We start from the raw sequence: 27,474 nt of genomic DNA on the forward strand, positions 1-27,474 counted from the left end.
TACAACATGTTAGCAATAGCACTTTTTAACAGAGCCAGCATATTGCCCCCACAATCCGGGTCCTCATTTTATCCACCTCAGAAGGATGAGCCGTTGATGAGATTTGAACTGCTGACCTACAGATCTACAGTCAGCTTCAGTGGCCTGCAGTACCGCACTCTACCTGCTGCGCCACCCTGGCTGGTCTATATAAACCTTTATGTTTGATGCAGGAGTGAAAAGCAACCGGTTCGGGCCAGTTCAGGCGTTCCGATAGCAGTGACCACTAGTGGTCCAGAGAACTGGTAGTGGCAGCAGTGCGAGGTTCCGTCCACCTGCCTGGATGCCACCATTTTCTTTTTTTAACCCTCTGAGCATGCGCAAAGCCTTCTGCGCATATGCAGAGGGTGAGAAATGTATGCTTCCAAACTGGTTGGGAACAATAATGGAGGAGGGGAATGTTATCCTGGTAGCAAAAATGGAGCTGTGCACGCAACACCAGCTGATTGGTGGGCGGGCTTGGGCATCGGTGTGAAATTCGGCTTTCTGCATATGTACCAGAAGCTAACTCTTGTGTGAGGACACATGAGCGAGATTTCAGTGATTTCCGCTGATATTTTGCTTCTGTGCATGCGCAGGAGCAAAAATGCGCAGAAGCAAAAATATTGGTGAAAATCGCCAACATCTCACTTCCACGCATGTCCTCACACAAGATTTGGCTCCCAGTGCATGTGCAGAAGCTGAATCTCATGCTGATGCGTGCCCGCCCGTCTGCTGGATCCATGGACATCCGCACCGGTCACTAGGAGCACTCTGGTAGGGCCAGTGAAGAGGAACCCCCACCTGGTCGGGAAGGGAAGTAGATTTCACCGCTGGTTTGCTGGGTGTTATTGTCCTATCTGGAAACAAGAAGCTACTGGAGAAAACAAGTCCCCCTCCCATTTTGCAAAAACAGTGGTACCTCTACTTACGAACTTAATTCGTTCCGTGACCAGATTCTTAAGTAGAAAAATTTGTAAGAAGAAGCAATTTTTCTCATAGGAATCAATGTAAAAGCAAATAATGTGTGCGATTGGAAAAACCACAGGGAGGGTGGAGTCCCTGTTTCCTCCCAGGAGATTACTAGGGAGGCCCCATGGAGGCTTCTCCCCGCTTTTTCCGGCCCTGTTTCCTCCCAGAGATTCCTAGAGAGGCCCCACAGAGGCTTCTCCCCACATTTTTTGGGCCTGTTTCCTCCAAGGAGATTCCTAGAGAGGCCTCAGAGAGGCTTCTCCCCACCTTTTCCAGCCTTGTTTTCTCCCAGGAGATTTTTAGAGAGGCCCCACAGAGGCTTCTCCCTGCTTTTTCTGGGCCTGTTTCCTCCCAGGAGATTCCTAGAGAGGCCCCACGGAGGCTTCTCCCTGCCTTTTCCTGCCGTTTCCTCCCAGGAGATTCCTGGGAGGCCCCATGGAGGCTTCTCACCGCTTTTTCCAGCCCTGTTTCCTCCCAGGAGATTCCTAGAGAGGCTCCAAGGAGGCTTCTCTCTGCCTTTTCTGGTTACAGTTTCGGAGGCTCGGGTTTGTAAGTGGAAAATAGTTCTTGAGAAGAGGCAAAAAAAAAAAATCTTGAACACCCAGTTCTTATCTAGAAAAGTTCGTCAGTAGAGGCTTTCTTAGGTAGAGGTACCACTGTATTATCTTGTTTAGTAAGGCTTTCTTTCTCTCCAAAGGATTGTGTTAAAGAGGCAACTAGGAAGATGTATCAGTAACAGCTTGGTAGCCAATGTAGTTTAAACATTTTTTAATGCATTCAGGGATCCAAGGTATTTGCTGCACACTAAACCGAGCATTTATTAACCTGCACAGATAAAGGGATCAGAAGCCATTTCAAGATAACGGAACAAAGGATGCCGAGTACAAAGAAAAGAGAGGGGTTGGGCGAGGGAGCTGATGAGAGCTTTCGCCCACAAAGTTCTCCCAGCTGGAGGAGATTTGCCAGGTCAAAGGAGCCTTTTAATGGATGGTGATGTGCATTTACAAACCAGCATGCACTAGCAGGTCACAGTAGGTGGCAGTATCTGGCCATCTTTTTCCTGCCTGGCAGTCACATAGGGTCAAACCTAGTTGTTGGTACATAGTTATTTATTAAGTGCATTTGATTTATTCCTGCCTTTCTGCTCTGACAAATATGCAAAGCATCCAGTAATATTTTGCTGTATGCATGGTGTACAATGACAATAATGGCTATTATTATTATATGCTAACCGAATATAATTTTTTTAAAAAAATTCCATGCTAACAAGGGCATAAACGTTGGTGGAGAATGAGACATCTTGCAGATTTAGGGGTGGGGAAGTGGAATAAATATGTAGTGATACCTCGTCTTACAAACGCCTCGTCATACAAACTTTTCGAGATACAAACCCGAGATTTAAGATTTTTTTTGCCTCTTCTTACAAACTATTTTCACCTTACAAACCCACCGCCGCTGGGATGCCCCGCCTCCAGACTTCCGTTGCCAGTGAAGTGCCCATTTTTGCGCTGCTGGGATTCCCCTGAGGCTCCCCTCCATGGGACTTCTGTGTTTTTGTGATGCTGCAGGGGAATCCCAGCAGAGCAAAAATGGGCACTTCACTGGCAATGGAAGTCCGGAGGTGGGGTTTCCCAGCAAGGGGAGCCTCAGTGAAATCGCAGCATTGCAAAAACACAGAGGTCCGGAGGTGGGGTTTCGAGGACTTGGTGTTTTTGCGATGCTGCGATTTCACTGATGCTCCCTTCGATGGGAAACCCCACCTCCGGACTTCCGTTGCCAGCAAAGCGCTCATTTTTGCGATGCTGGGATTCCCCTGCTGGGAATCTCCTGCATCATCACAAAAACACAGAAGTCCGGAGTGGGGTTTCCCATGGAGGGGAGCCTCGGGGGAATCCCAGCAGGGCAAAAACAGGCACTTCGGCTGGCAAAAGGGGTGAATTTTGGGCTTGCACGCATTAATCGCTTTTCCATTGATTCCTATGGGAAAAATTGTTTCGTCTTACAAACTTTTCACCTTAAGAACCTCGTCCCGGAACCAATTAAGTTGGTAAAACAAGGTATCATTGTATTCCATTGTCTAGGATAGTGATCTTTAAACTTGGCAACTTTTAAAGACTTGTGGATTTTAATTCCCTGAATTTAAGAGCCAGCACAGCTGGCTGGAGAATTATGGGAATTGAAGTCCACAAGTCTTAAAATTACCAAGTTTGGGGACCCTTAGTCTAGAACAATGATGGCGAACCATTTTTTTCCCTCAGGTGCCAAAAGAGTGTGGGCGCGCACTATAGCACATGCGCGAGTGCCCACACTCATAATTCAATGCCTGGGGAGGACGAAAACAACTTCCCACACCACTCTGGAAGCCAGAAATGGCCTGTTTCTCAACTTCTGGTGGGCCCAGTAGGCTTGTGTTTCGCCCTCCCCAGGCTCCAAAGGCTTCCCTGGAACCGTAGGAGGATAAAAACTCCCTCCACCATTCCCCCCGGAGGCTCTCTGGAAGCCCAAAACGCCCTCCCAGAGCCCTTGTGTGAGCCAAAAAACAGCTAGCCGGCACACACATGCAAGTCGGAGCTGAGTTAAGGCAATGGTTCATGTGCCAACAGATATGGCTCTGCGTGCTACCTACTGCACCCATGCCATAGGTTCACCATCACTGGTCTAGACACAATGCCTGAGAATCCCTGTCCAATGTGAGCTTTAAGCTGATTGGCAGGAAGGACAGAGGGACATCCTCCCTGTAAACGTCTGATTGGTCGGATTGTAAACATATGTTCCAAGGCGCCAGAATAGAAGCTTTAGTTCCTAACAGCGTGGCAAATTTGTCTTTTTCCCATGGTCTTAGGAGACCCCTGTGAAATGGTTGTTCGACCCCCAAAGGGGTCCCGACCCCCAGGTTGAGAACCACTGATCTAAATGCTATTGCTATATTCACTCAGGTGTTTGTCAGTTTGTGCTGGAGCGTATGATAAAAGCTTCTCTACACTAACCAATTTAGTTGTTTGAAGATTTTTTTTCCTTGAAGATTTTTTGGAACCTGGCAAAAGGATTGTAAAATGGGGCAAAACTCACTTAACAACTGCCTTACTTAGAATAGAATAGAATAGAATAGAATAGAATTGAATTCTTTATTGGCTAAGTGTGATTGCACACAAAAGGAATTGTAAAATGGGGCAAAACTCACTTAACAATTGCCTTGCTTAGAATAGAATAGAATTGAATTGAATTCTTTATTGGCCAAGTGTGATTGCACACAAAAGGAATTGTAAAATGGGGCAAAACTCACTTAGCAACTGCCTTGCTTAGAATAGAATAGAATAGAATAGAATAGAATAGAATTCTTTATTGGCCAAGTGTCATTGCACACAAAAGGAATTTGTCTTTGGTGCATATGCTCTCAGCGTACATAAAAGAAAAAGATACATTTGCCAAGAATTTAGCAGCAAAATTGTAGGCTCACTTGCGATCCTGAACCGAGGACCATATGGAACTAAAATAGCTGAAAATTGGGATTCTGATGTAACTGATTATGACAATACACAGCACGCTGGCGGGATGAACTTTTCAAAGACGAAACTGCATCTCACGATGTCTATTTCCAGTCCACCCCTGACTTCAGACAGGTGCCTGCTTGTGGCAACTTAGTTGTTCTTTTTCTAAGGAGTTGTCCTAAGATAACCTTCCAGTCTACAGAAACAGGGAACTGGATACCGCAGACTTTTTGCTGGCCTGTGGGCCTGTTCAGAGGTTGCAAAGGTTTCTCAGGTTTTGTGTGGTTTCCAGAACAAAACAAAAAAATCAGGGTCAGGCAAAGTGTGCCTGACAGGTCCTGGGAATCCAAGATAATAAAAGCTGCAGTCTGATTAAGCATGCATTAGGATTGGGGCCAGAGTCGTAGAGACATGGGAGAAAGTTTGGATTACAAATTGGGAAATGACGAAATCAGTCTCTTTAAAAGAAAACCAAATTAGCATGTTTTACAGATGGCATCTCCTTCCCAATAGAATTGCTAAGATGTTCCCAAATGCCTCCCCAAATTGTTGGAAATGCAAAGATGAAATAGGTTCCTATTACCATCAATGGTGGACCTGCAATAAAGTCAGGACATATTGGGGAATGATAGAAAAAATGATAAAAGAGATTACAGTGGTCCCTCGACTTGCGCGTTCTCGATTAGCGCGAAACGCTGCAACGCGGTTTTTCAAAAAATATTATTTAAAAAATAAAATATTAAAATATTATTTTTTTAAAAAAATTTTTTTATTCTGTTCCCTGAATGGAGACCGCCGGCCGCTCAATCGGGCCGGCAGGGAACAGAATGGAGCCTTCCGCGGCGGGGCTGGTAAGGGGGGGAGCCGAGGGGGGATCCGAGCCCAGCCCCGTGGCATTCGCTTTCCTCCCGCCGGCAGCCGACTGATCGTGGGCTCCTTCGCAACCTCGGAGAGCTTCCTGGTTTTCGTGAGCTTTCATGCCCCGGAAGCTCTCCGAGGTTGCGAAGGAGCCCACAATCAGTCTCGGCTGCGGGTGGGAGGAAGGCGAATCCCCCGTGGGCTCCGTTACATTTTCCGCTGCCAGCCAGGCCATGCTGGCGGCAGCGGAACAATCGCTGGGTGGAAGGCGTGCTCGGCTCTGCCGCTCCAGCCGCTTTCGGCCGAGCCTCCCCGGCCAAGCGACTGCCTTCCGTCGCAGCGGGGAACATCGGCGCAGGCCGCCGCCACGCCTGGCTCGACTTCCCTGGCTGCTCGGCCGAAAGGGGCTGGAGCGGCAGAGCCGAGCACGCCTTCCACCCAGGGAGTCCTGCCCTTTCATTCCCGCCGACCACAGGGGCGAGGGGTGGGGATGAAGGGGCAGGACTTCCCGGGCGGAAGGCGTGCTCGGCTCTGCCGCTCCAGCCGCTTTCGGCCGAGCCTCCCTAGCCAAGCGACTGCCTTCCGTCGCAGCGGGGAACATCGGCGCAGGCCGCCGCCACGCCTGGCTCGACTTCCCTGGCTGCTCGGCCGAAAGGAACTTGAGGATTACTCTAATCAGGTACCATCCAAATACTACCTTCTCTTTATGTTTTGGTTGGAGGTTTATTTGGATATGAATACTGTATTGTGCTCACGTTAATCGCATTTGTGATTTAAACAAAATTGTCATTCATTGAAATTTTCTTCCCTGGCTGCTCCTGCCCCTTCATCCCCACCCCTCGCCCCTGTGGCCGGCTCATCCAGGGGGGCGTGTGTGGACTGGCAAGCGGCAAGCGGGAAGACCAAGGGAAGGTTCCTTCAGCCGCCCAACACCTGATCCGCTCCGCAGCGCGGCAGCAGCGAGGAGCCGAAGATGGGGTTTCCCCTTTGCCTTTACCCCATCTTCGGCTCCTCGCTGCTTCCGCGCTGCGGAGCAGATCAGCTGTTGGGCGGCTGAAGGAATCTTCCCTTGGTCTTCCCCGCCGCCCACACGCAAACTCCACCATCTGCGCATGTGCGGCCATGAAAAAAAATGGCGCACATGCGCAGAAGGTTTTTTACTTCCGCATCCAGTATAACGCGGAAATCGGTTAGCGCGGGAGGTCTTGGAACGTAACCCCCGCGCTAATCGAGAGATCACTGTACATTACAAGAGATAGAAAAATCCCCAGAATTTTATCTTTTAGGTATAGCTAAGCAGAAATATAAAAAAGATATTTTTTATTTGGTCGTACATATTTTAACAGCAGCCAGGATAGTTTATGCACAAAATTGGAAAGGGGAAAATGTTCCCAAAAAAGAAGATGTAGTTTAAAAAAAATTGGATTGTGCAGAGATGGATATGATGACAAGAAGGCTGAATGATCAAGAAGAATCTGACTTTTATACTATCTGGAATAAAGTTTATACATGGATAGACAAAAATAAAATTAAAATTAAGGTTACGAAAATTGTATGAATATATCAAAATGTTATTGAATTTTTTTTCTTTTTTTGTTGTTGCTGGGTTTTCTTTTTTATTAACTTAACCCTATGTTTATTAGAATATGTAAAAAAAAAATCTTCTTTTCACTTAGAATACTATGTTGACTTAAAAACTTAAGAATTTATCCTTTTTTCTGTATTAAAAATTGACTCCAAGAAAAGAGGGGTAATTGTAACCCCTACTATATGTTTAAATGTTTGTGAGTTTATATGTCCTTTTATGGAAAAATTAATAAAGTATATTTAAAAAAAAAGAAAAAAGGATTGGGCTCAGAATTTCTGCCGATTCCATGGTTTCCAGACAATGAGCTAGTTTTAAACCCAAAACCATGATAGCTGGATTTTTTTTCCTGCAGTAATGAAGTTTCTCACTCTTGTATCATCAGAATATTACGGTACTTTTCTGAGTATAAGATGCACCTTAGTTTTTAGGGAGGAAAATGGGGAGGGGGAAATTTGCCTACCAGATATTTATCTGGCTAGTGTCTCTTTTTGTCAGCTTCAGCACATTTTTTATCCCCTGGTTAGGGCTTTAAAAAAACCTTCATTACTGTAGGAAAAACCTCATTACTGCAAGAAAAAAAAATCCAGCCATCATGGTTTCTTATTAATGAAAAAGCTTGCAAAGTGGTAAGAGCTGGGAACATTGTTAGCACCTGATTAGGGCTGGAAAGAAACATTTGGAGCAAGTAGAGCAATAGAAAAAAAATCTGCAAAGACTTAGGGCTTGGAAAACATTCTTTGCAGAGAGTAACAATGAAAGAGCTTGCAAACCCTGGGAACATTGTTAGCACCTGATTAGGGCTGGAAAGACACATTTGGAGCAAGTAGAGCAATAGAAAAAAAACCTGCAAAGACTTAGGGGTTGGAAAACATTATTTCAAGAGAGTAACAATGAAAGAGCTTGCAAACCCTGGGAACATTGTTAGCACCTGATTAGGGCTGGAAAGAAACATTCTGAGCAAGTAGAGCAATGGAAAAAAACCCCCGCAAAGACTTAGGGCTTGGAAAACATTCTTTGCAGAGAGTAACAATGAAAGAGCTTGCAAGCTGCAAAGAGCTGGGAACATCGTTAGCACCTCGTTAGGGCTGGAAAGAAACATTCTCAACAAGTAGAACAACGAAAAAGAAACCTGCAGGTTTGGGGCTTAGAAAACATTCTTCAAAGAGATAAACAATGAAAGAACTTGCAAGGTAAAATCTGGGAAGATTGTTAGCAGCTAGTTAGGACGGGGGGGGCACTACACTCAGAGTATAAGATGCGCCCAATTTTTTAGCCTCTTTTAAGGAAGAAAAAGGTGTGTTTTATACCCTGAAAAATATGGCAAATGGCATTTTCTTAATCCCTATAGGACACGGTTCCCCAACATTCCTGGTCTTGCAGACCAGTGTGGCGGGTAGCAGGGAATAGTCTTATACTCTGAAAAATACAGTATGTTGCGAGGCTGAACCCGTCAACAAGTCATTCATTTCTACTTGTTCTCCTGAACTATGTGAGACATCTTTTCCTTAATGACAGCTCAACAGTTATCACTACATGGGCCAGCTTTGACTGGTAACATGAGAACTTTTCTCCTGCAATGAGCAGGAAGAAGACGCTGATCAAATCCCTGATGGTTGGTGCTTTATTGTAGGAGGTCATCAAACTTTACAACTTTTAACACTTATGGACTTCCACTTCTAGAAGTCCCCAGCCAGAATTCTGAGAGTTGAGGGCCACAAGTCCGAAAGTTGCCAGGTTTGGAGACTCCTGCTCTATAGTGTGCTTTGAGCTTATCATATGTTTCTTCACTGAGGCTCAGAGATGTTTCTTCACAGTTATCATCTCAAATCACTGCTTCTGTCTCATCCCTTGAGGCAGGGGTGGCATTCAAATTCCCCCCTACCGGTTCTATGGGCGTGGCTTGATGGGCATGGCCAAGCCACACCTACCAAGCCAGGCCCACAGAACAGGGCAGGGTTCCTCTTCACTGACGCTACCGGAACCCTCCTAGTGACTGGCGCAGGTACGTCTGTTTCTGGCGGATGGGTGCACATGCACTGGTGCAAGACTCAGCTTCTGCGCATGCACCGGAAACCAAATCTTGTATGGAGGCGCATATGTGAGTGAGATTTCAGCAATTTTCGCTGATAATTTGCTGATTAAAAAATCGGCGAAAATTGCTGAAATCTCGCTTGCACATCCTCGCGTGTAATTTGGCTTCAGGCACATGCGCAAAAGCAAAATCTCACGCCGATGTGTATGTGCACCTGCCAGCCATCAAAAGTGCTTGTTCCAAAAGACAACTAGACAACTTTCCTAGGCTGTTGTTTCTGAAAATGTTTTGCTTCTCAACTGAAGAATCGAAGATGTTTTTTGGATGAGAAGCAAAACGTTTTCAAACAATAAACCGAAAATGTTCAGTTGCTTTTTGGAAAAAGTACCTTTGGGATGGTTTTTGTGGGCTCTACTGTAATTTTGAATAGGGTCTTATTATTTTTCTTACAGCCGCTAAGCAAACCAGTCCGAAGTGAAGGACTACTTACATAGAAACACTATTTCCTATTAAGGGAGAACATGGTTTGTTATTTTTCACCTCTCTCTTTCCAGTTATTTTTTGTCTTGTACCTTTTTAATTGTAGCCAGAGGGGACAATCTGTTTTATTACAGATCTGCATAAACCCCTCTGGCTAAAATGGGAGGTGAAAAACCTGAGAAATAAGTAATTTTTTTAAAAAAAATTAGGTTATAAGCACAAAATAATTTTTAATCTTGAGTACTAGTTCTTATTATCTCTTTAAAGAATATAGACTAGTAAAAACATAATAGTGGAAAACCAATAATAGTCCTATACAATAACAATGTATTGTTGCACTGTTTACAATAAGGCAAATCAAATATAATCTAACAATCCTCCCCCACTTTTCTTATAACCAGACAAAATCAAACAATTAAATCTGTTAGTGATATGTGAAACTTTGTAGAAACTTTGTAGAACTTAAACCAATTGTCTTTGGCTAGATATTTGGGATAGCCTGGGGGTTTAAAGTAATTTAAAGACACAATTTATATGTGTGTGTGTGTGTGTGTGTGTGTGTATTCTGGACTAAAGAAACAGAGGCAACTGCTAGCCAAGAGAGAACTTTAAAATGTGTTATCTCTCTCTATCTTCTGGACTAGAGAAAGGAAAGTGTCTGGTACCCATCAGAGGGATTAAAATGTGATTTATTTCTCTATATATATACTAAGAGATTTATCTCTCTATATATATTAAGGGACGCAGTGACTCAGTGGCTTAGACGCTGAGCTTGTTGATTGAAAGATCAGCAATTTAGCAGTTCGATTCCCTAGCGCCACATAATGGGGTGAGCTCCCTTTACTTGTCCCAGCTTCTGCCAACGTAGCAGTTTGAAAGTGCGTAAAAAATGCAAGTAGAAAAATAGGGACCATCTTGGTGGGAAGGTAACAGCATTTTGTGCGCCTCTGGTGTTTAGTCATGTTGACCAGATGACCACAGAGACGTCTTTGACAGCGCTGGCTCGAAAAGAACATACCTGGTAGCTAAGAGAGGGTAGGAATGCAGTGGAGTAAACCAAGCTTCCTTGATGCGTGGCATGCTTTCAAATATCAAGAGATCTTTCTCTGTCAAGGCAACCAATACAGCTTTGGAAGGTCTCTCATTCTCTCCCAGCACCTGGACAAAACAAAGCAAGATTTCCAATGAAAGAGGCGCAAGGGGAAAAAAATTCAGAACACTGCTTTTTCCATGCCAAAATATGAGGGTCGCCCAGAAAGTAATGCACCACATTTTTTTCTTCAACAATTATTTATTGAACACATTGAAACTTACACACAAGAAAGAATGAAGTTTCTTCTACACTCCCTATTTTTCCACGTAAACTCCGTCCCATTCTATGGCCTTCCTCCAGCGAGATACAAGGGCATGTATGCCCTGTCGGTGCCACGCCTTGTTCTAATGGCCTCACCCTCTGTTCTTCTGTTCTGTTCTTCTAATGGCCTCACCCTCTGTGCCCAGCGACTAACCGTACTTCTGTCGACTGCAGATTCTCCATAAACTGTACACAAACGTTTGTGAACGTTCCCAACTGTTTCCTTCTCCGCAGTGAGAAACTCAATGATGACACGCTGCTTATAACTAATTAACTAACTAACTAACTAACTAACTAACTAACTAACTAACTTATAACTAACTAACTAAACTAACTAACTAACTAACTAACTAACTAACTAACTAACTAACTAACTAACTAACTAACTAACTAACTAATTTGACTTCTATGACACCCAATCTTGAAGGACTCAGGGCGGTTTACAACAGTATAAAATTCAAAAACAGTAAAAAAGAAGTCAAACATAGAATCTGAATTATAAAAACCATAATGAAAAGCCATGATAAACTAACCCAAGATGCATACCGGTACTTGACATTCATACAATTTGGCCATGATTATTGTTGGTTCATGGCCCCAGGCCTGCCGGCAAAGCCAGGTTTTGGTGGCCTTATGGAAAGCCATTAGGGTGGGAGCAGTATAGATTTCGGGGGGGTAGTTGTTTCCATAGAGCCGGGGTGGCCACAGAGAAGGCCCTCCCCACGGTCCAGCCAACCTGCATTTAATTGATGGGACCTTGAGGAGGCCAACTCTGTGTGCTCTTATAGGTCTCTGGGAGGTATGTGGCAAGAGATGGTCCCATAAATAGTCTGGACCGGAGCCATGTAGGACTTTATAGGTAATAACCAACACCTTGAATTGTGCCTGGAGACTAATAGGAAGCCAGTGCAGCTCACGGAGTGTAGGTGTAGGTGTAATATTGGTGAGCACAGCTGCATTCTGGACAATTTGGAGTCTCCGAACACTTTTCAAGAGCACACAAAAAATTTAAACTTAATATTAACCGCTCCAAACTTGACTGTAAAAAATATGACTTCAGTAACCGAGTTGTCGAAGCGTGGAACTCATTACCGGACTCCATAGTGTCATCCCCAAACTCCCAACACTTTAGATTATCTACGGTTGACCTATCACTTTAGATTATCTACGGTTGACCTATCCAGATTCCTAAGAGGTCAGTAAGGGGCGAGTACAAGTGCACTAGAGTGCCTTCCGTCCCCTGTCCTATTGCTCTCCTATATTTCCTATACCTTTCTTCTATTCCTATACTGTATCTCTTCTTCTATTCTTTCATTGATATGTTCTATTACTATACCTTCTTTTCTATTCTTCGATAGATATATTTTACTATGAATATCTCCTCTATAACCTTCATCATGTATTTTACTATGTGTATATAGATATATATCCGCTAAAACCCTCATTGTGTATTGGACAAAATAAATAAATAAATAAAAATAAATAAACCCCATGTAGAGTGTGTTGCAATAATCAAGATGGGAGGTATAACACTTACAGACGCCATTTCGAAACACTGCTGCAGCTACCCTCTCTGTCTGAAGAAACACAAAATTTACACACGCACTCCTGACAATTCAAATAATGTATATCTAAAGTTTGGCATTCGTACCGTAACTATAGGCCAATGAGAGCAAACCTTTTTTTCACCGAGTGCCAAAAGAGTGTGTTTGTGTGCTATCACACATGCGTGAGTGCCCACACCCAAATTCAATCCCTGGGGAGGGTGAAAACCGCTTCCCCCATCCGCTCGGAACCCCTCTGGAGGCTGGAAAAGTCTTGTTTCCCAACTTCTGGTGGCCCCAGTAGACTCGTGTTTCGCCCTCCTCAGGCTCCAAAGGCTTCCCTGGATCTGGGGGAGGGTAAAAACACCCTGCCCCATCCCCCGGAGGCTCTTTGGAAGCCAAAAACGCCTTCCCAGAGCCTCTGTGCAAGCCAAAAATCAGCTGGCTGGCACACACATGCACGTTGGAGCTGAACTAGGGCAACAGCGCGTATGCCAGCAGATATGGCTCTGCGTGCCACCTGTGGCATTTGTGCCATAGGTTCGCCATCACTTTCTATAGGCTGAAAAAAAATGTGGTGCATTGCTGTCTAGGCGACCTTTGTATCACAAGACCAAAGCCTAAAACCAGCCTCCCAGAATTAGAGGAAGGCCCGCCTTTATTCAAACTTTGTTGCCCACAACAAACCTGTTGGGTTTAACCACTCTACTACATGATTGCATTGTCTTGTAAACACATCTCTATGGTCGGGTCGCAATTAACTGACCAATGTGTCACCTTTTGATGACCAAAAGGGGCAGGTATTCTGCAGACTATATAAACCTCTGCAGAGTAGATGCTCCGCCCTTCTTCTGAACGCTTTTCGCCCTGATGACCCTTCCTTGTCCACCTCCTGTGTGCTCCATTGTCCTCGGCTGAGGACACATGTGTGAGATGAAATGCAAAGCCAGCCTCACACATGAGACCATCCAGAAGTTATTAATATGGACTGGAATATAAGCTTATCTGCCTGCAATCTGTAATTGCATGAATCAACAAAATTGTAAGTAAAGATTGCATTTTTCATCTTTATGAAGGAGTGGCAATTCATTGCTAACAAATGGGATTCTGAACCACGTGTTATTTCTTGCCATGCTAAATCCACTGCAAATTAAGCCAGCTGAACTCTGCTAATACAAATACAGTGGTACCTCATCTTACGAACGCCTCTTCTAACGAACTTTTCAAGATACGAACCCGGTGTTTAAGATTTTTTTGCCTCTTCTTCTGAACTATTTTCCCCTTACGAACCCAAGCAGCTGCTGCTGGGATGAAGGGGTTCCCCCCCCTTTTTTTGAAGAAAGAAAAGGGAGGGGCAGCTTGGAGGAGTAAAGATTTTGCATGCTTGCAAAAGCACTGAAACTGTGTCTTTTTAAGAAAGAAAAGGGAGGGGCAGCTTGGAGGAGTAGATTTTGCATGCTTGCAAAAGCACTGAAACGGTGTCTTTTTAAGAAAGAAAAGGGAGGGGCAGCTTGGAGGAGTAAAGATTTTGCATGCTTGCAAAAGCACTGAAACGGTGTCTTTTTAAGAAAGAAAAGGGAGGGGCAGCTTGGAGGAGTAAAGATTTTGCATGCTTGCAGGCACACTGAAACTGTGCCTTTTGAAAAAAGAAAAGGGAGGGGCGCCCCCCTTGCCTTTCTTCCTTCCCACTCACCCTTTAGCCTAGCCTTGCTTCTTCCACCCGCCCCCTTTAGCTGCTCCTCCCTGCCCTCTGTTCGCCTCCCTTATAAAGTTTGGGATTTTCCTGAAGGATTTGCACGCATTATTTGCTTTTACATTGATTCCTATGGGAAACATTGTTTCATCTTACGAACTTTTCACCTTACGAACCTCCTCCTGGAACCAATTAAGTTCGTATGATGAGGTACCACTGTAATATCAATAATAATAAAAATACCCAACAAAACCAACAAAACGTTCCTGGCCTCGGGATTAATAGCAAGAGCACTTAGACTTATCTACTGCTTCAAAGTGCTTTTACCGCCCTCTTCTCGAAGCAGTTTACAGAGGCAGCCTCTTGCCTCCAACAATCTGGGTCCTCTTTTTGCTCACCTCGGAAGGATGGAAGGCTGAGTCAACCTTGCTTAAAAGCAATAAATGCTTTTAAAGCAGGAAACTGAGACACGGAACATTTCTCCGCTGTTGATTTATGACCTCTGCACAACGTCTTGCAGCTATCATTGAAATGATGTAAAGCTTGTCCTCATTACTGCTATTTTGGCTCAGCCACGGTTCGATGACATTAGAAGATGCTATGAGTCACTGGTATGAAATGAATACTGTATATCTTTCCCCCCTGGTGTTCCCTGGTATTTGGAGGCAGGCCTTCCTCCATCGGCAGAAAATATTGAGTTTTCCTGATTGAAAAGACACGCCTTTCTTTCATGAATTCATCCAATTCTTTTTTCTTTCCTTCTTTTTGGCAGCCATCCTGGCATATTCACTGTGCAAATAAGTGCTTCCCCACCTCAATTGTATTATTATTATTTAAGTATAAATCTTTAATGAAGAAAGAACACCACCACAAAATATGTGTCTACATGTACAGATCATGAAAAATAAATTTAAATGTGAGGAATATGAGAACAAATTCAAATATATAACTTTTGCATCAAACCTCTTTCATAATAGGTGGTTAATATCTTAGTTAAATAAAAAAGAGAAAGAAGAACAACACATTGATAAAATGAAAAAGGTAAAGAAGAAGAAGTAAAGAAGGAGGGGGGAAAGAAGAGAAAGAGAAGAGAGAAAGAAAAGAAAAAAAGAAGAGAAAGAAGCTATACATATATACAATAAAGACAAGTCAACCTCTGTTTATTATGCTGTCGCACAGCCTATAGTCTTGTTATGTTTCTATTTTTTATAATAGAATAGAATAGAATAGAATTTTATTGGCTAAGTGTGATTGGACACACAAGGAATTTGTCTTGGTGCATATGCTCTCAGAGTACATAAAATAAAATATACATTTGTCAAGAATCATGTGGTACAACACTTAATGATTGTCATAGGGGTCAAATAAGCAATGAAGAAGCAATATTAATACAAATCTTAGGATATAAGCAACAAGTTACAGTCATACAGTCAACATGGGAGGAAATGGGTGATAGGAATGATGAGAAAAACTAGTAGAATAGAAGTGCAGATTTAGTAGAAAGTCTGACAGTGTTGAGGGAATTATTTGTTTAGTAGAGTGATGGCGTTCGGAAAAAAAACTGTTCTTGTGTCTAGTTGTCTTGGTGTGCAGTGCTCTGTAGTGACGTTTTGAGGGTAGGAGTTGAAACAATTTGTGTCCAGGATGTGAGGGGTTTATATACTGTAGGATTAATTTCAAATTCTAAAACTAAATTTTGTCCCATTATAGTTATCTAATGAGTCACCTATGTAGGATTTCAACATCATAAATAGAGATGTTTATCCTGCTGTTAGGTCTTTATTTTTGGTGAAGTTGTAGAATGAAGGTTTGGGTGGTAGCTTCTTTTATCATTCAGTCAGGTTTTTGGAATCTTTTTTGGTCTAACCAGGTGAACCATTTCTCCCAGGATTTGTAGAATTGTGATTCTTTTTATCTTGTAATTCAAGGGTCATCTTTGTCAGTTCAGCACATTCCATAGTCTTGTTGATACAATGTAAAGTGGTGGGGGTATAGTCATGTTTCCAATTTTGAGCAAAGGCTATTCTTGCTGCAGTTAATATATTTATAGGATTGTATTAGTTTTATTCATGTTATCTGGTAGGGTTTTCTTTTATAAACCATTGTCCCTTCTTTGCTTGACTGCCTTTGTTGACCAACCCACTTCTGAGGATAGCAAAAACTTTCCTTCTCCCGAAGTGACCTTTCCCAATTCTATCCTGCCTCCTTGCTGGTCCAGAGATGAGGGATTTCTAGATAAATTTTAGTTCGTCCCTAGACCAACAGAGTCAACTGTTGTGCAGGCGATGATGGGATTTAAAACCAGAGGTAATATTCCAAGTACAGTGGAAGTGCTGAATTTACTGTAAAGTAGAAGGAATGCTGAGTCATGGTGCATCAGCAAAATGATGCAATCTGTTCTACAACCTGATTGGTCAATACTTGTATATACTGTAATATACCTTTCCATAGCTGTGGCCTGATAGTGGTCTTAGTGGTTTGTGGTTGGTTGGTTGCTCTGTTGTGGTTTAGTGTAGAGTCATCTAGTGCAGTGATTTTCAACCTTTTTACATTTTTTACATTACAAAATCCTGGGGCACACCACCAACCAAAATGACACTCTAAGACAGTACATATTATATATATTGCCCCCCCCCCCACTTGTGTGTGTGTGTATACACACTCTTGAAACCATTTCCAAAACAGGTGAGGGCTGGGGTTTTTCTCTCTTATTCTTTGGGTGCTTTTTATCATATTCTTTAAATCAAGAGTCACTTCTCTCTTTTGTTTCTCTCTCTGTCCTCTCATTCTCTGCCTCAATCATTTTCTCATTTCTCTTTTTTTCTCCCTTTTTTCACATTTCTCTCTCTCCTCTCCTTCTCTATCTCTCTTTCTCTCTCTCCCTCTCTCTCTCTTGCTTTCTTTCTCTCTCTTTCTCTCTCCCCCTGCTCTCTCTTGCTTTCTCTCTCTCTTTCTCTCTTTCTTTCTTTCTCTCTCTTTCACCCCCTGCTCTCTCTTGCTTTCTCTCTCTCTCACTTGCTTCTTTCTCTCTCTCTCTTTCTTTCTCTTTTTTGTTTCTTTCTCTCTCTCACTCACTCTTTTCTCTCTCTCTTGCTTTCTCTCTCTCTCTCTCTCGCTTTCTTTCTCTTTCTCTCTCCCCTCTTGGGGAAAGCACTTGGGGAAAAGGAATCCTCAATCTGAGTATTGTATTGGCAGTTCTGTGTTAGCAAATACTTCAAAAGAAAAGGATTTAGGGGTAGTGATTTCTGACAGTCTCAAAATGGGTGAACAGTGCAGTCAGGCGGTAGGAAAGCAAGTAGGATGCTTGGCTGCATAGCTAGAGGTATAACAAGCAGGAAGAGGAGATTATGATCCCGCTATATAGAGTGCTGGTGAGACCCACATTTGGAATACTGTGTTCAGTTCTGGAGACCTCACCTACAAAAAGATATTGACAAAATTGAACGGGTCCAAAGACGGGCTACAAGAATGGTGGAAGGTCTTAAGCATAAAACGTATCAGGAAAGACTTAATGAACTCAATCTGTATAGTCTGGAGGACAGAAGGAAAAGGGGGGACATGATCGAGAACATTTAAATATATTAAAGGGTTAAATAAGGTCCAGGAGGGAAGTGTTTTTAAAAGGAAAGTGAACACAAGAACAAGGGGACACAATCTGAAGTTAGTTGGGGGAGAAAGATCAAAAGCAACATGAGAAATATTATTTTACTGAAAGAGTAGTAGATCCTTGGAACAAACTTCCAGCAGACATTGTAGATAAATCCACAGTAACTGAATTTATACATGCCTGGGATAAACATATATCCATCCTAAGATAAAATACAGAAATAATATAAGGGTCAGACTAGATGGACCAGGAGGTCTTTTCTGCCGTCAGACTTCTATGTTTCTATGTTTCTCTTGCGGCACATCTGACCATATTCCAGGGCACACTAGTGTGCCGCGGCACACTGGTTGAAAAACACTGATCTAGTGTAATAGTTTGGTTAGGTGTTCTGTAATATAGTCATAGAGTTAATAGTTTTTGATACTAAGAAGTAAAAGCCTTCTGAAGAAAGAACTCCTGCTGTAGTGTCTTTATTAAGGAAACTGCCCAATAGCTGGTATCCTCCATGTTTCCAAAGCAAGTTCAAAATAACTTTGATAGGCAAGGGCTAAGATCTATGGCTTGCGACCTCTCACAATTCCTCAGGGATTCATCTGGGATTTATTTCCTAAAAGCACTCTCATCCTCTCTTCCATTCAGACCCTATAGGTTCTCTCCCAGAAGTTTGCAATGATATCAAAGACACAACAATTAAAAACAACTCTGAAACAAAGGGCTAGTCATATACTGTACAGGTTCCTTTACTCCTCCTGCAGCATGAACTGACAAACACTGTCAATGGCAAAGTGTAAACTTTATCAGAGTTGCTTATTGTTTGCTTCCCACCACCTTTTATACTACCCGCACCGCACCCCAGTGGTTAATTGTCATCCAATCTTGTAATCAGGCTTGTAATCAGTAGAAGCTGTTTCTCAGTTGTTCCAGCCAGATGTAGGACTTTCTGATGTCACAATACTTACCAGAGTTTTACAAAACTTTCGCCAGACCCATCCTCGAATACAGCTCATCTGTTATGGAACTCATATCGCATCTCAGACATCAACACCCTTGAAAATGTCCAAAGATACTTCACCAGAAGAGCCCTTCACTCCTCCATTCGAAACAGGATACCCTACGAAACTAGACTTACAATCCTGGGTCTTGAAAGCTTAGAACTACGATTCCTTAAACATGATCTAAGTATTGCCCACAAGATCATATGTTGCAATGTCCTGCCTGTCAAGAGGCTACTTCGGCTTCAACCACAACAACACAAGAGCACACAACAGATTCAAGCTTAACATTAACCGTCTCCAAACTTGACTGTAAAAAATATGACTTTAGTAATCGGGTTGTTGAAGTGCTGAAACTCATTACCGGACTCCGTAGTATCATCCCCTAACCCCCCAACATTTTACTCTTAGACTATCCACGGTTGACCTCTCCAGATTCCTAAGAGGTCAGTAAGGGGCATGCATAAGCGCACTAGAGTGCCTTCCGTACCCTGTCCTATAGTCTCTCCTATATCTCGTATTTCTTCTCTACTATATCCTCTATAACCTTCATTGTGTATTATTGCGTATTGGACTAAGTAACTAACTAAATGAATGAATGAATGAATGAATGTCATCAGTATGCACCAACACTGCAGTAAGCAAGTATCAGGTTACGGCCAGCCCGTTCTCTCCCCCAGCACGAATGACAGCTCCAGCAGGCTTACTGGAGCTGACATGCGGCACCCCCTACCATGGAGAGAAGCACCTGAAAGACATAAACCCACCAGATCTGTTTTGGCAACTGCCCCACTTCAAAGTTGACTCAGCCTTCCATCCTTCAAGATGGGTAAAATGAGGACCCCGATTGTTGGGGGCAATACACTGATTCTGTAAACAGTTTACAGAGAGCTGTAAAAGCACTATGAAGCGGTATATACGTCTAAATGCTATCTTGTTGAAGGTGCATTTAATTACAGGTCAGCCTCATGGTAAACAATTCACCTTTTAAGCCATTTGGCTCAATCTCCCATTAAACCAGTGTTTCCCAACCTTGGCTACTTGAAGATATCTGGATTTCAACTCCCAGAATTCCCCAGCCAGCGAATGCTGGCTGGGGAATTCTGGGAGTTGAAGTCCAGATATCTTCAAGTGGCCAAGTTTGGGAAACACTGCATTAAACAATTATATTGTTAACGTAGGTTGTTATTATTTGTTTTATATTTTATATTATTTATTTTATCATGCCTCCTATCTCCTCTACAAGATGACTCTCGGCAGCTTCACAAGTTATAAAATAAGTAAAAAATAATGAAAGCGTATGAGCACTTAAAAATACACAAGATGACTATCCAGTCTCTGTTTGAAGACCTCCACTGGTTTATCACCCTTACTGTTAGAAAGTTTTTGATGATATCTAACCTAAATCTACTCCCTTGCAGTTTCATTCCGTTGTTTCTAGTCCTGCCATGTGTTAATGAGAACAATGCTGATCCCTCTGCTCTGTGACAGCCCTTCAGATATTTGTAGACAGCAATCAAGTCTCTTCTTAGTCTTCTCCTTTGCAGACTAAACATCCCTAGATCCTTTAACTGTTCCTCATAGGACATGGTTTCCAGACCTTTCACCATCCTTGTAACTCTCCTTTGAACTTGCTCTAGTTTATCAATTCCTTTTTAAATTGGGCCCCCCAGAATTGAACTCAGTATTTCAAGTGTGGTCGTATCAAAGTACTGTAGAGAGGAATAATTACTTCCCGTGAGCGAGATTAGTATGGTATTTTTAAGTGCTAATACACTTTCATTATTTTTTACTTATTTTATTACTTGTCAGCTGCTGAGAGTCATCTTGTAGAAGAGATAGGAGGTATGATAAAATCAATAATATAAAATAATAATAATAATAATAGCAACTCAAAACTTAAATTAAATAAGTACATCAAATTAAATTGATTGCTTTTTAATTTCTTATGTTAACAATACTGTTGTTTAATGGAAGATTTGGCAGAATTGTTTATCATGAGGCTGACCGGTAATGAAATGGACTTTTTTCCCCTTACAAAACTATTCTTTATCATTAACAGAGAACAGCTAGTTTAATTAGAGTCTCTGTTTAGTAAACAAATGATTCCTTTATTGGGCAAGCTCCAACAGGTTTTAACAGGTATTCCAAACAGGTTGGAATTTAATTGACGTGCTTTTGGGTTTCGTAATGGGAGTCTGCTTTTCAAGGAAAAAGTAATTTCTCCTTCCTGATAGCCATTAACCCACTTCAAAAAGAATGTTTTAGATGTACAAAACTGGAGTCAGAAGGGGCCACAGAGGCCATTAAGTCCAACATTCCTGCTTAGTGCAGGAATTCAAATTAAACCACCCCTTGACTGATGGCGGCATAGACTCTGTTTGAATACATACAATCAGGGGTGGACTTACTGCTGTTACTGGTGCAATGCGCTTGCAGCTTCGGTTAGCTTGCGTGCATGCGCGTCCGAGGACTACCTGTAGTGTTGTGGTTAGCTCTAGCCCAGCTCCTGCCCCAAGGACTGTGGATGTGGGGGAGACATCCACATGCTGCAGGCCTGTTTTGCCTCTGGTGGAATCTGATGATGAAGGCTCCTCTTACCAAGAAGACATGAGTGACAGGGAGGAGGAGAGTGTGGCAGACAGCTCAGAAGGAGATCAATTATCTAGCTCCTCCTTGGATTCAGAACAAGAGTTAATTATACAGCCACGCATGCGGAGAACGATGCATAGGCAACAACGACTGAGAGATTATTATCAAAGAAAATGAGGCCACCTGTGTTTGGGTGGGGCTGTGGTAATTAGTGAGGCTGCTATAAATAGCAGCCTGTGGGTTTGGCCATTGTGGAGGATTATCTGATCATTGTGTTTCGTGACTGCTTTACTGACTTTGACCTTTGTGTGCTGATTTTTCCCCGCTTTGAAACTAAACCAGAGCAAAGTGTGTTTCACTTTGTGAAAGAAGAAGGGCTGTGAATTGCCTCACAGCTGCAAGCTAAGTATCTCAGAACTGATAAGGGACTTGTACAAATTACCAGTTTGTTTGGAGACGAGTGCTCTGTGCTATAGAAAAAGAGTGCTTAGTTTATTTGAATTTTTGGTATAAAAAACATTGTTTTGAATTTTCAAACGTGTGTCTGAAATTTGTACCTGTGAATTTTTGGGAGGAGTCTACCAGAGAGCCCGACAGAACATGTAGTAGCCTCATCTATTCCATACTTGGACTCTACTCCTCATCTACTCCATAGTTTGGACTCATCTTCCTTGTAGGCAGTAGCAGGTTGCTACTGGTACGATCACCATGTGTGAGGTTTCAGTGATTTTTTTGCTTCTGAGCATGCGCAGAAGCAAAAAAATCATCAAAATCATGCGCACACACTTGTCCCCTTCTGAGATTTTGATTCCTGCGCATGCGCAGAAGCAAAAACATGTTGGGGCATGCACACAAGCAACCAAATGCTGCGCACAGAGTGCAGCGATCACTACTGGTGCACCGTCCTTTACTATACCGGTAGCAACCTGCATACAACGAAGATGAGGCTACTACAGGTAGTCCTCGACTTATGGCCAAAACCATGGAGTCCAACATTTCTGTTGTTAAACGAGACATCTGTTAAGTGACTTCTGCCTCATGTTACAACCTTTTTTTTGGTCATAATCACTGCAGTTCTTACATAGAAACATAGAAGACTGACGGTAGAAAAAGACCTCTTGGTCCACCTAGTCTCCCCTTATACTATTTCCTGTATTTTATCTTAGGATGGATTTATCCCAGGCATGTTTAAATCCAGTTACTGTGGATTTACCAATCACGTCTGCTGGAAGTTTCTTCCAAGCATCTACTACTCTTTCAGTAAAATAATTTTTTCTCACGTTGCTTCTGATCTTTCTCCCAACTAACCTCAGATTATGCCCTCTTGTTCTTGTGTTCACTTCCCTCCTGAACCTTACTTAACCCTTTAACCTATTTAAATGTTATGATCATGTCCTCCCTTTTCCTTCTGTCCTCCAGACTATACAGATTGAGTTCATGAAGTCTTTCCTGATACGTTTTATGCTTAAGACCTTCCACCATTTTTGTAGCCCGTCTTTGGACCCGTTCAATTGTGTCAATATCTTTTTGTAGGTGAGGTCTCCAGAACTGAACACAGTATTCCAAATGTGGCCTCACCAGCGCTCTATAGAGCGGGATCATAATCTCCCTCTTCCTGCTTGTTATACCTCTAGCTATGCAGCCAAGCATTCTACTTGCTTTTCCTACCACCTGATCGCACTGTTCACCCATTTTGAGACTGTCAGAAATCACTACCCCTAAATCCTTCTCTTCTGAAGTTTTTGCTAGCACAGTTCTTCAATTAGTAACACAGTTGTTAAGGGAATCTGCCTTCCCTGTTCATTTTTGCTTGTCATAAGGTTTCAAAAAAGTGATCATGAGTCCTGGGACAATGCGACCGACATAAATATGAGTCAACTGCCAAGCGTCTGAAGCAAAGGAAATCGCAGGGCAGCCCCTACATGGCTCAGGGCCAGACTATTTACGGGACCATTCCCTGCCGTATACCTCCCAGATACCAATCACAGAGTTGGCCTCCTCCAGGTCCGGTCGACTAAGCAATGCAGGTTGGAGGGACCATGGGGGAGGGCCTTCTCTGTGGTTGCCCCGGCTCTATGGAACCAACTTCCCCCCGATATCCGTACTGCTCCCACCCTGCTGGCCTTTCGCAAAGCTACAACAACCTGGCTTTGCCGATAGGCCTGGGGGCCATAAATTCACAGCTTGATGGCCAACTGTAAGAATGGTATGTATGCACATGAGTGTGATTTTTTTAATATAATAACTTTATAAAAGCTCCGAGTCCTCTCCAAGGACTCGGAGCGGCTCACAACAACAATACACCATGTACAAATCTAATGTTAAAAACAATATAAAACCCTTATTATAAAAAGAAAACAATCACACAACCTAACAGACCATACATAAACCATAATAGCTAGGGGTATATCAGTTTCCCCATGTCTGGTGACAAAGGTGGGTCTTCAGAAGCTTTCAAAAGGCAAGGAGGGTGGGGGCGGTCCCAATCCCTGGGAGGAGTTGATTCCAGAGGGCCGGGGCCACCACAGAGAAGGCTCTTTCCCTGGGGCCCGCCAGACAGCATTGTTTATAGTCAACGGGACCCGGAGAAGGCCAACTTTGTGGGACCTAATCGGTCGCTGGGATTCGTGCGGCAGAAGACGGTTCCGAAGATATTCTGGTCCGTTGCCATGTAGGGCTTTGTTATGTTTTAACCTCAGTTAACTGTTCGACTTCTTCTACTTTAGAAACATAGAAACATAGAAGACTGACGGCAGAAAAAGACCTCATGGTCCATCTAGTCTGCCCTTATGCTATTTCCTGTATTTTATCTTAGGATGGATCTATGTTTATCCCAGGCATGTTTAAATTCAGTTCCTGTGGATTTACCAACCACGTCTACTGGAAGTTTGTTCCAAGGATCTACTACTCTTTCAGTAAAATAATATTTTCTCACGTTGCTTTTGAGCTTTCCCCCAACTAACTTCAGATTGTGTCCCCTTGTTCTTGTGTTCACTTTCCTATTAAAAACACTTCCCTCCTGAACCTTATTTAACCCTTTAACATATTTAAATGTTTCGATCATGTCCCCCCTTTCCCTTCTGTCCTCCAGACTATACAGATTGAGTTCATGAAGTCTTTCCTGATGCATTTTATGCTTAAGACCTTCCATCGTTCTTGTAGCCCGTCAATATCTTTTTGTAGGTGAGGTCTCCAGAACTGAACACAGTATTCCAAATGTGGTCTCACCAGCGCTCTATATAAGGGGATTACAATCTCCCTCTTCCTGCTTGTTATACCTCTAGCTATGCAGCCAAGCATCCTACTTGCTTTTCCTACTGTTTTGTATTTTTATTGTATTTGTACCGTTGTTGTAAGCCGCCCTGAATCCTTTGGGATTGGGAGGCATAGAAGTCGAATAAATAAATAAATAAATAAGAAAATAAATAAATAAATAAATAAACAGAGTATACCTAGCGGCCCAAACCTTGCAAAATTTCCTTTGTAATCACTCAAAGTCCATGAAAGCAAAATAATTTCCACGGTTGACGCTGATTAGCACAGGCAACTGTGAACAGGGGATGTTGATACTTCCCGCGCAGCAGGAAATGGACTATAATAAATACCTTTGACCCTGGTGGCACGGAAGGAGGCAATACTGGGAGAACGGTTGCAGAAGAGGGAAATGAAAAGAAACTAGAGCCTAGGTTTTCATTTCTAATCTCTTCCTGATCCAAATGTGCTCCACAAAGCTGTTCTATTTCACTATCAGATCTGGGCACTTGCCAAGGTATACAAAATCCTCCAGAGCGCACAATACAAGCCGTTGTCAGTCCCGTAACGAAAACAGCGATGCCAGCGACAAGAGCGAGTTGGAATTGGAGGGAAGAGGTTAGTTACACAATCTTGGCAATAGTAGTACCCTTTTCTCTGCTGAGAGTTGACTGAAAGGTTGAGGAGATGAATAGGAAGACCTGGAGAAGTTTGGCCCTGGGATGGAAACCAAGCCAATATCCCAGGAACATCATGAGTCTAGTTCAGTGATGGTGAACCTATGGCACGGGGGCCATAGGTGGCACGCGGAGCCAAATCTGCTGGCACGCAAGTTGTTGCCCTACATCAGCTCCAACGTGCATGTGTGTGCCAGCCAGCTGATTTTTGGCTTGCACAGAGGCTCTGGGAGGGTGTTTTTGGCTTCCAAAGAGCCTCCAGGAAGATGGGGGAGGGCGTTTTTTCCCCTCCCCTGGCTCCAGGGAAGCCTTTGGAGCCTGGGGAGGGTGAAACATGAGCTTACTGGGCCCACCAGAAGTGGGAAACAGGCTGTTTCTAGCCTCCAGAGGGCCTCCGGGAGGTGTGGGGAGCTGTTTTCACCCTCCCCATAGAAACATAGAAATCTGACCACAGAAAAAGACCTCATGGTCCATCTAGTCTGCCCTTTTACTATTTTCTGTATTTTATCTTAGGATGGATATATGTTTATCCCAGGCATGTTTAAATTCAGTTACTGTGGATTTATCTACCACGTCTGCTGGAAGTTTGTTCCAAGGATCTACTACTCTTTCAGTAAAACAATATTTTCTCCTGTTGCTTTTGGTCTTTCCCCCAACTAACTTCAGATTGTGTCCCCTTGTTCTTGTGTTCACTTTCCTATTAAAAACACTTCCTCCCTGGACCTTATTTAACCCTTTAACATATTTAAATGTTCCGATCATGTTCCCGCTTTCCCTTCTGTCCTCCAGACTATACAGATTGAGTTCATGAAGTCTTTCCTGATACGTTTTATGCTTAAGACCTTCCACCATTCTTGTATCCCGTCTTTGGACCCTTTCCAAAGGCATTGAATTATGGGTGCGGGCACTCACGCATGCGCCATAACGCACACCCATGCTATTTTGGCACCAGGTAGAAAAAAGCTTTGTCCTCACTGGTCTAGTGCATGGCCACAAGTCATAACCAAACTAAAATCCTTTTGCATTGCAATTTTCTATTGTTCTGGCAACCCCTAAAAAAAGGACGATGGGAAGATGGAATAACATACAATGAGGCCAGATTGGGGACCATTTTTCACCCAAGAGACTAGCGAAATTGTGTAAAAATAATGTGTTTCGCTTAGTATCTATGGCAGGCTTTTACACATTCTAGTTTTGTGGAATTCTTTTTCATGTCTGCGTGGGGTTACTAGAAAGGCTGCACACCCCACCCCAAGAAAAAGGGGAATGATGAGTAGACTTTAAAACAGTGGTGAACCTGTGGCACGCAAGGCATTGCCCTATGTCTGCTCCAGCGCACATGTGTGAGCTGGACGGCTGATTTTTGGCCTTCTCTTTGTCCATTTTCGCCTCCTGAAGCCTGGGGATGGCGAAAAACAGCCCAATGGCCAGTAATGGGCAGCCAAAAGTTTTACTGCCACACTGTGGGTGTGGCTTATTTTGTGGGTATGGCTTAATGGTCATGTGACTGGATAGGAGTGGCTTGCAGGCCATGTGACCAGACGGGAGTGGCTTGAACGATCATCATTGTTCAAGTGAACTGTTAAGTCCTCGACTTACAACCTTAGCAGTGTCGCTCGCTGGGGTGACAATTTGCTTCGCGTTTCCTGCGCTCTCCTTCCTGGGTCCCCCCCCCCACCTCAAGCTGGGTAGCTAGGCGAACGGGTGCTGCCAGAAGCATAAATGCTGCCAGCGCCGCTTCCACCGACGCCTTCTGCTTGCACCTCAGGTGGGAGGTGGCTATGTGAGGCTGGAGGGGAGCCGGAGAGAGGGAAGCTGGTCCGAGGCCAGGAAGGAGGAAAGAGGAAAAAAGCAAGGAGCGCAGACACAGCAGCAGCAGCAGGGGGGAAAAGGGGAGCTGAGCCGAGACCGGTAATCTAGTAAGGGACAGCCGCTCATCAGCTGGAGCTGCGCACACATCTTCATTTCCGCCGGTGGAACTGCGTTCCACCCCGTCCTGCCTGCTGCCCACCCCTGCCAATGGCACAAACGGAAGTTCATTTCCAAGCTCCCGCACACACACACAGGCCTCAGTGAAGCCTCCAAACTTCCGGTTGGGCTGTTGGGCTGATTTTTTGCCATCCCCAGGCTTCAGGAGGCTTTCTTGAACCCTGGGGAGAGCGAAAAACAGGCCGATGGGCCCACCGGAAGTCCGGAGGCTTTAGTGCATATGCATTGCCTTATGGGTGTGGGCATGCGTGTGCGCTATTCCAACCATGCACAGCGTTTTGGCACCCGAGCCGGAAAAGGTTTGCCATCACTGGTTTAAAATATTCCATCATGATTAA

The 27,474-nt window shown here is 43.5% G+C and overlaps 1 protein-coding gene across 1 annotated transcript in view; it reads right to left on the minus strand.

Moving 5' to 3' along the window:
* The window catches only part of SNTB1 (syntrophin beta 1), a 161,964-nt gene that overhangs the window by 4,790 nt on the left and 129,700 nt on the right, over window positions 1–27,474 (minus strand). The window contains exon 4 of the mRNA XM_070748250.1: window positions 10,455–10,594. Coding sequence (XP_070604351.1) covers window positions 10,455–10,594 — 140 coding nt within the window. The remainder of the gene's footprint in view (window positions 1–10,454; window positions 10,595–27,474) is intronic.

This window comes from Erythrolamprus reginae, chromosome 3 (assembly GCF_031021105.1).
Source record: "Erythrolamprus reginae isolate rEryReg1 chromosome 3, rEryReg1.hap1, whole genome shotgun sequence".
Taxonomy (NCBI): Eukaryota; Metazoa; Chordata; class Lepidosauria; order Squamata; family Dipsadidae; genus Erythrolamprus; species Erythrolamprus reginae.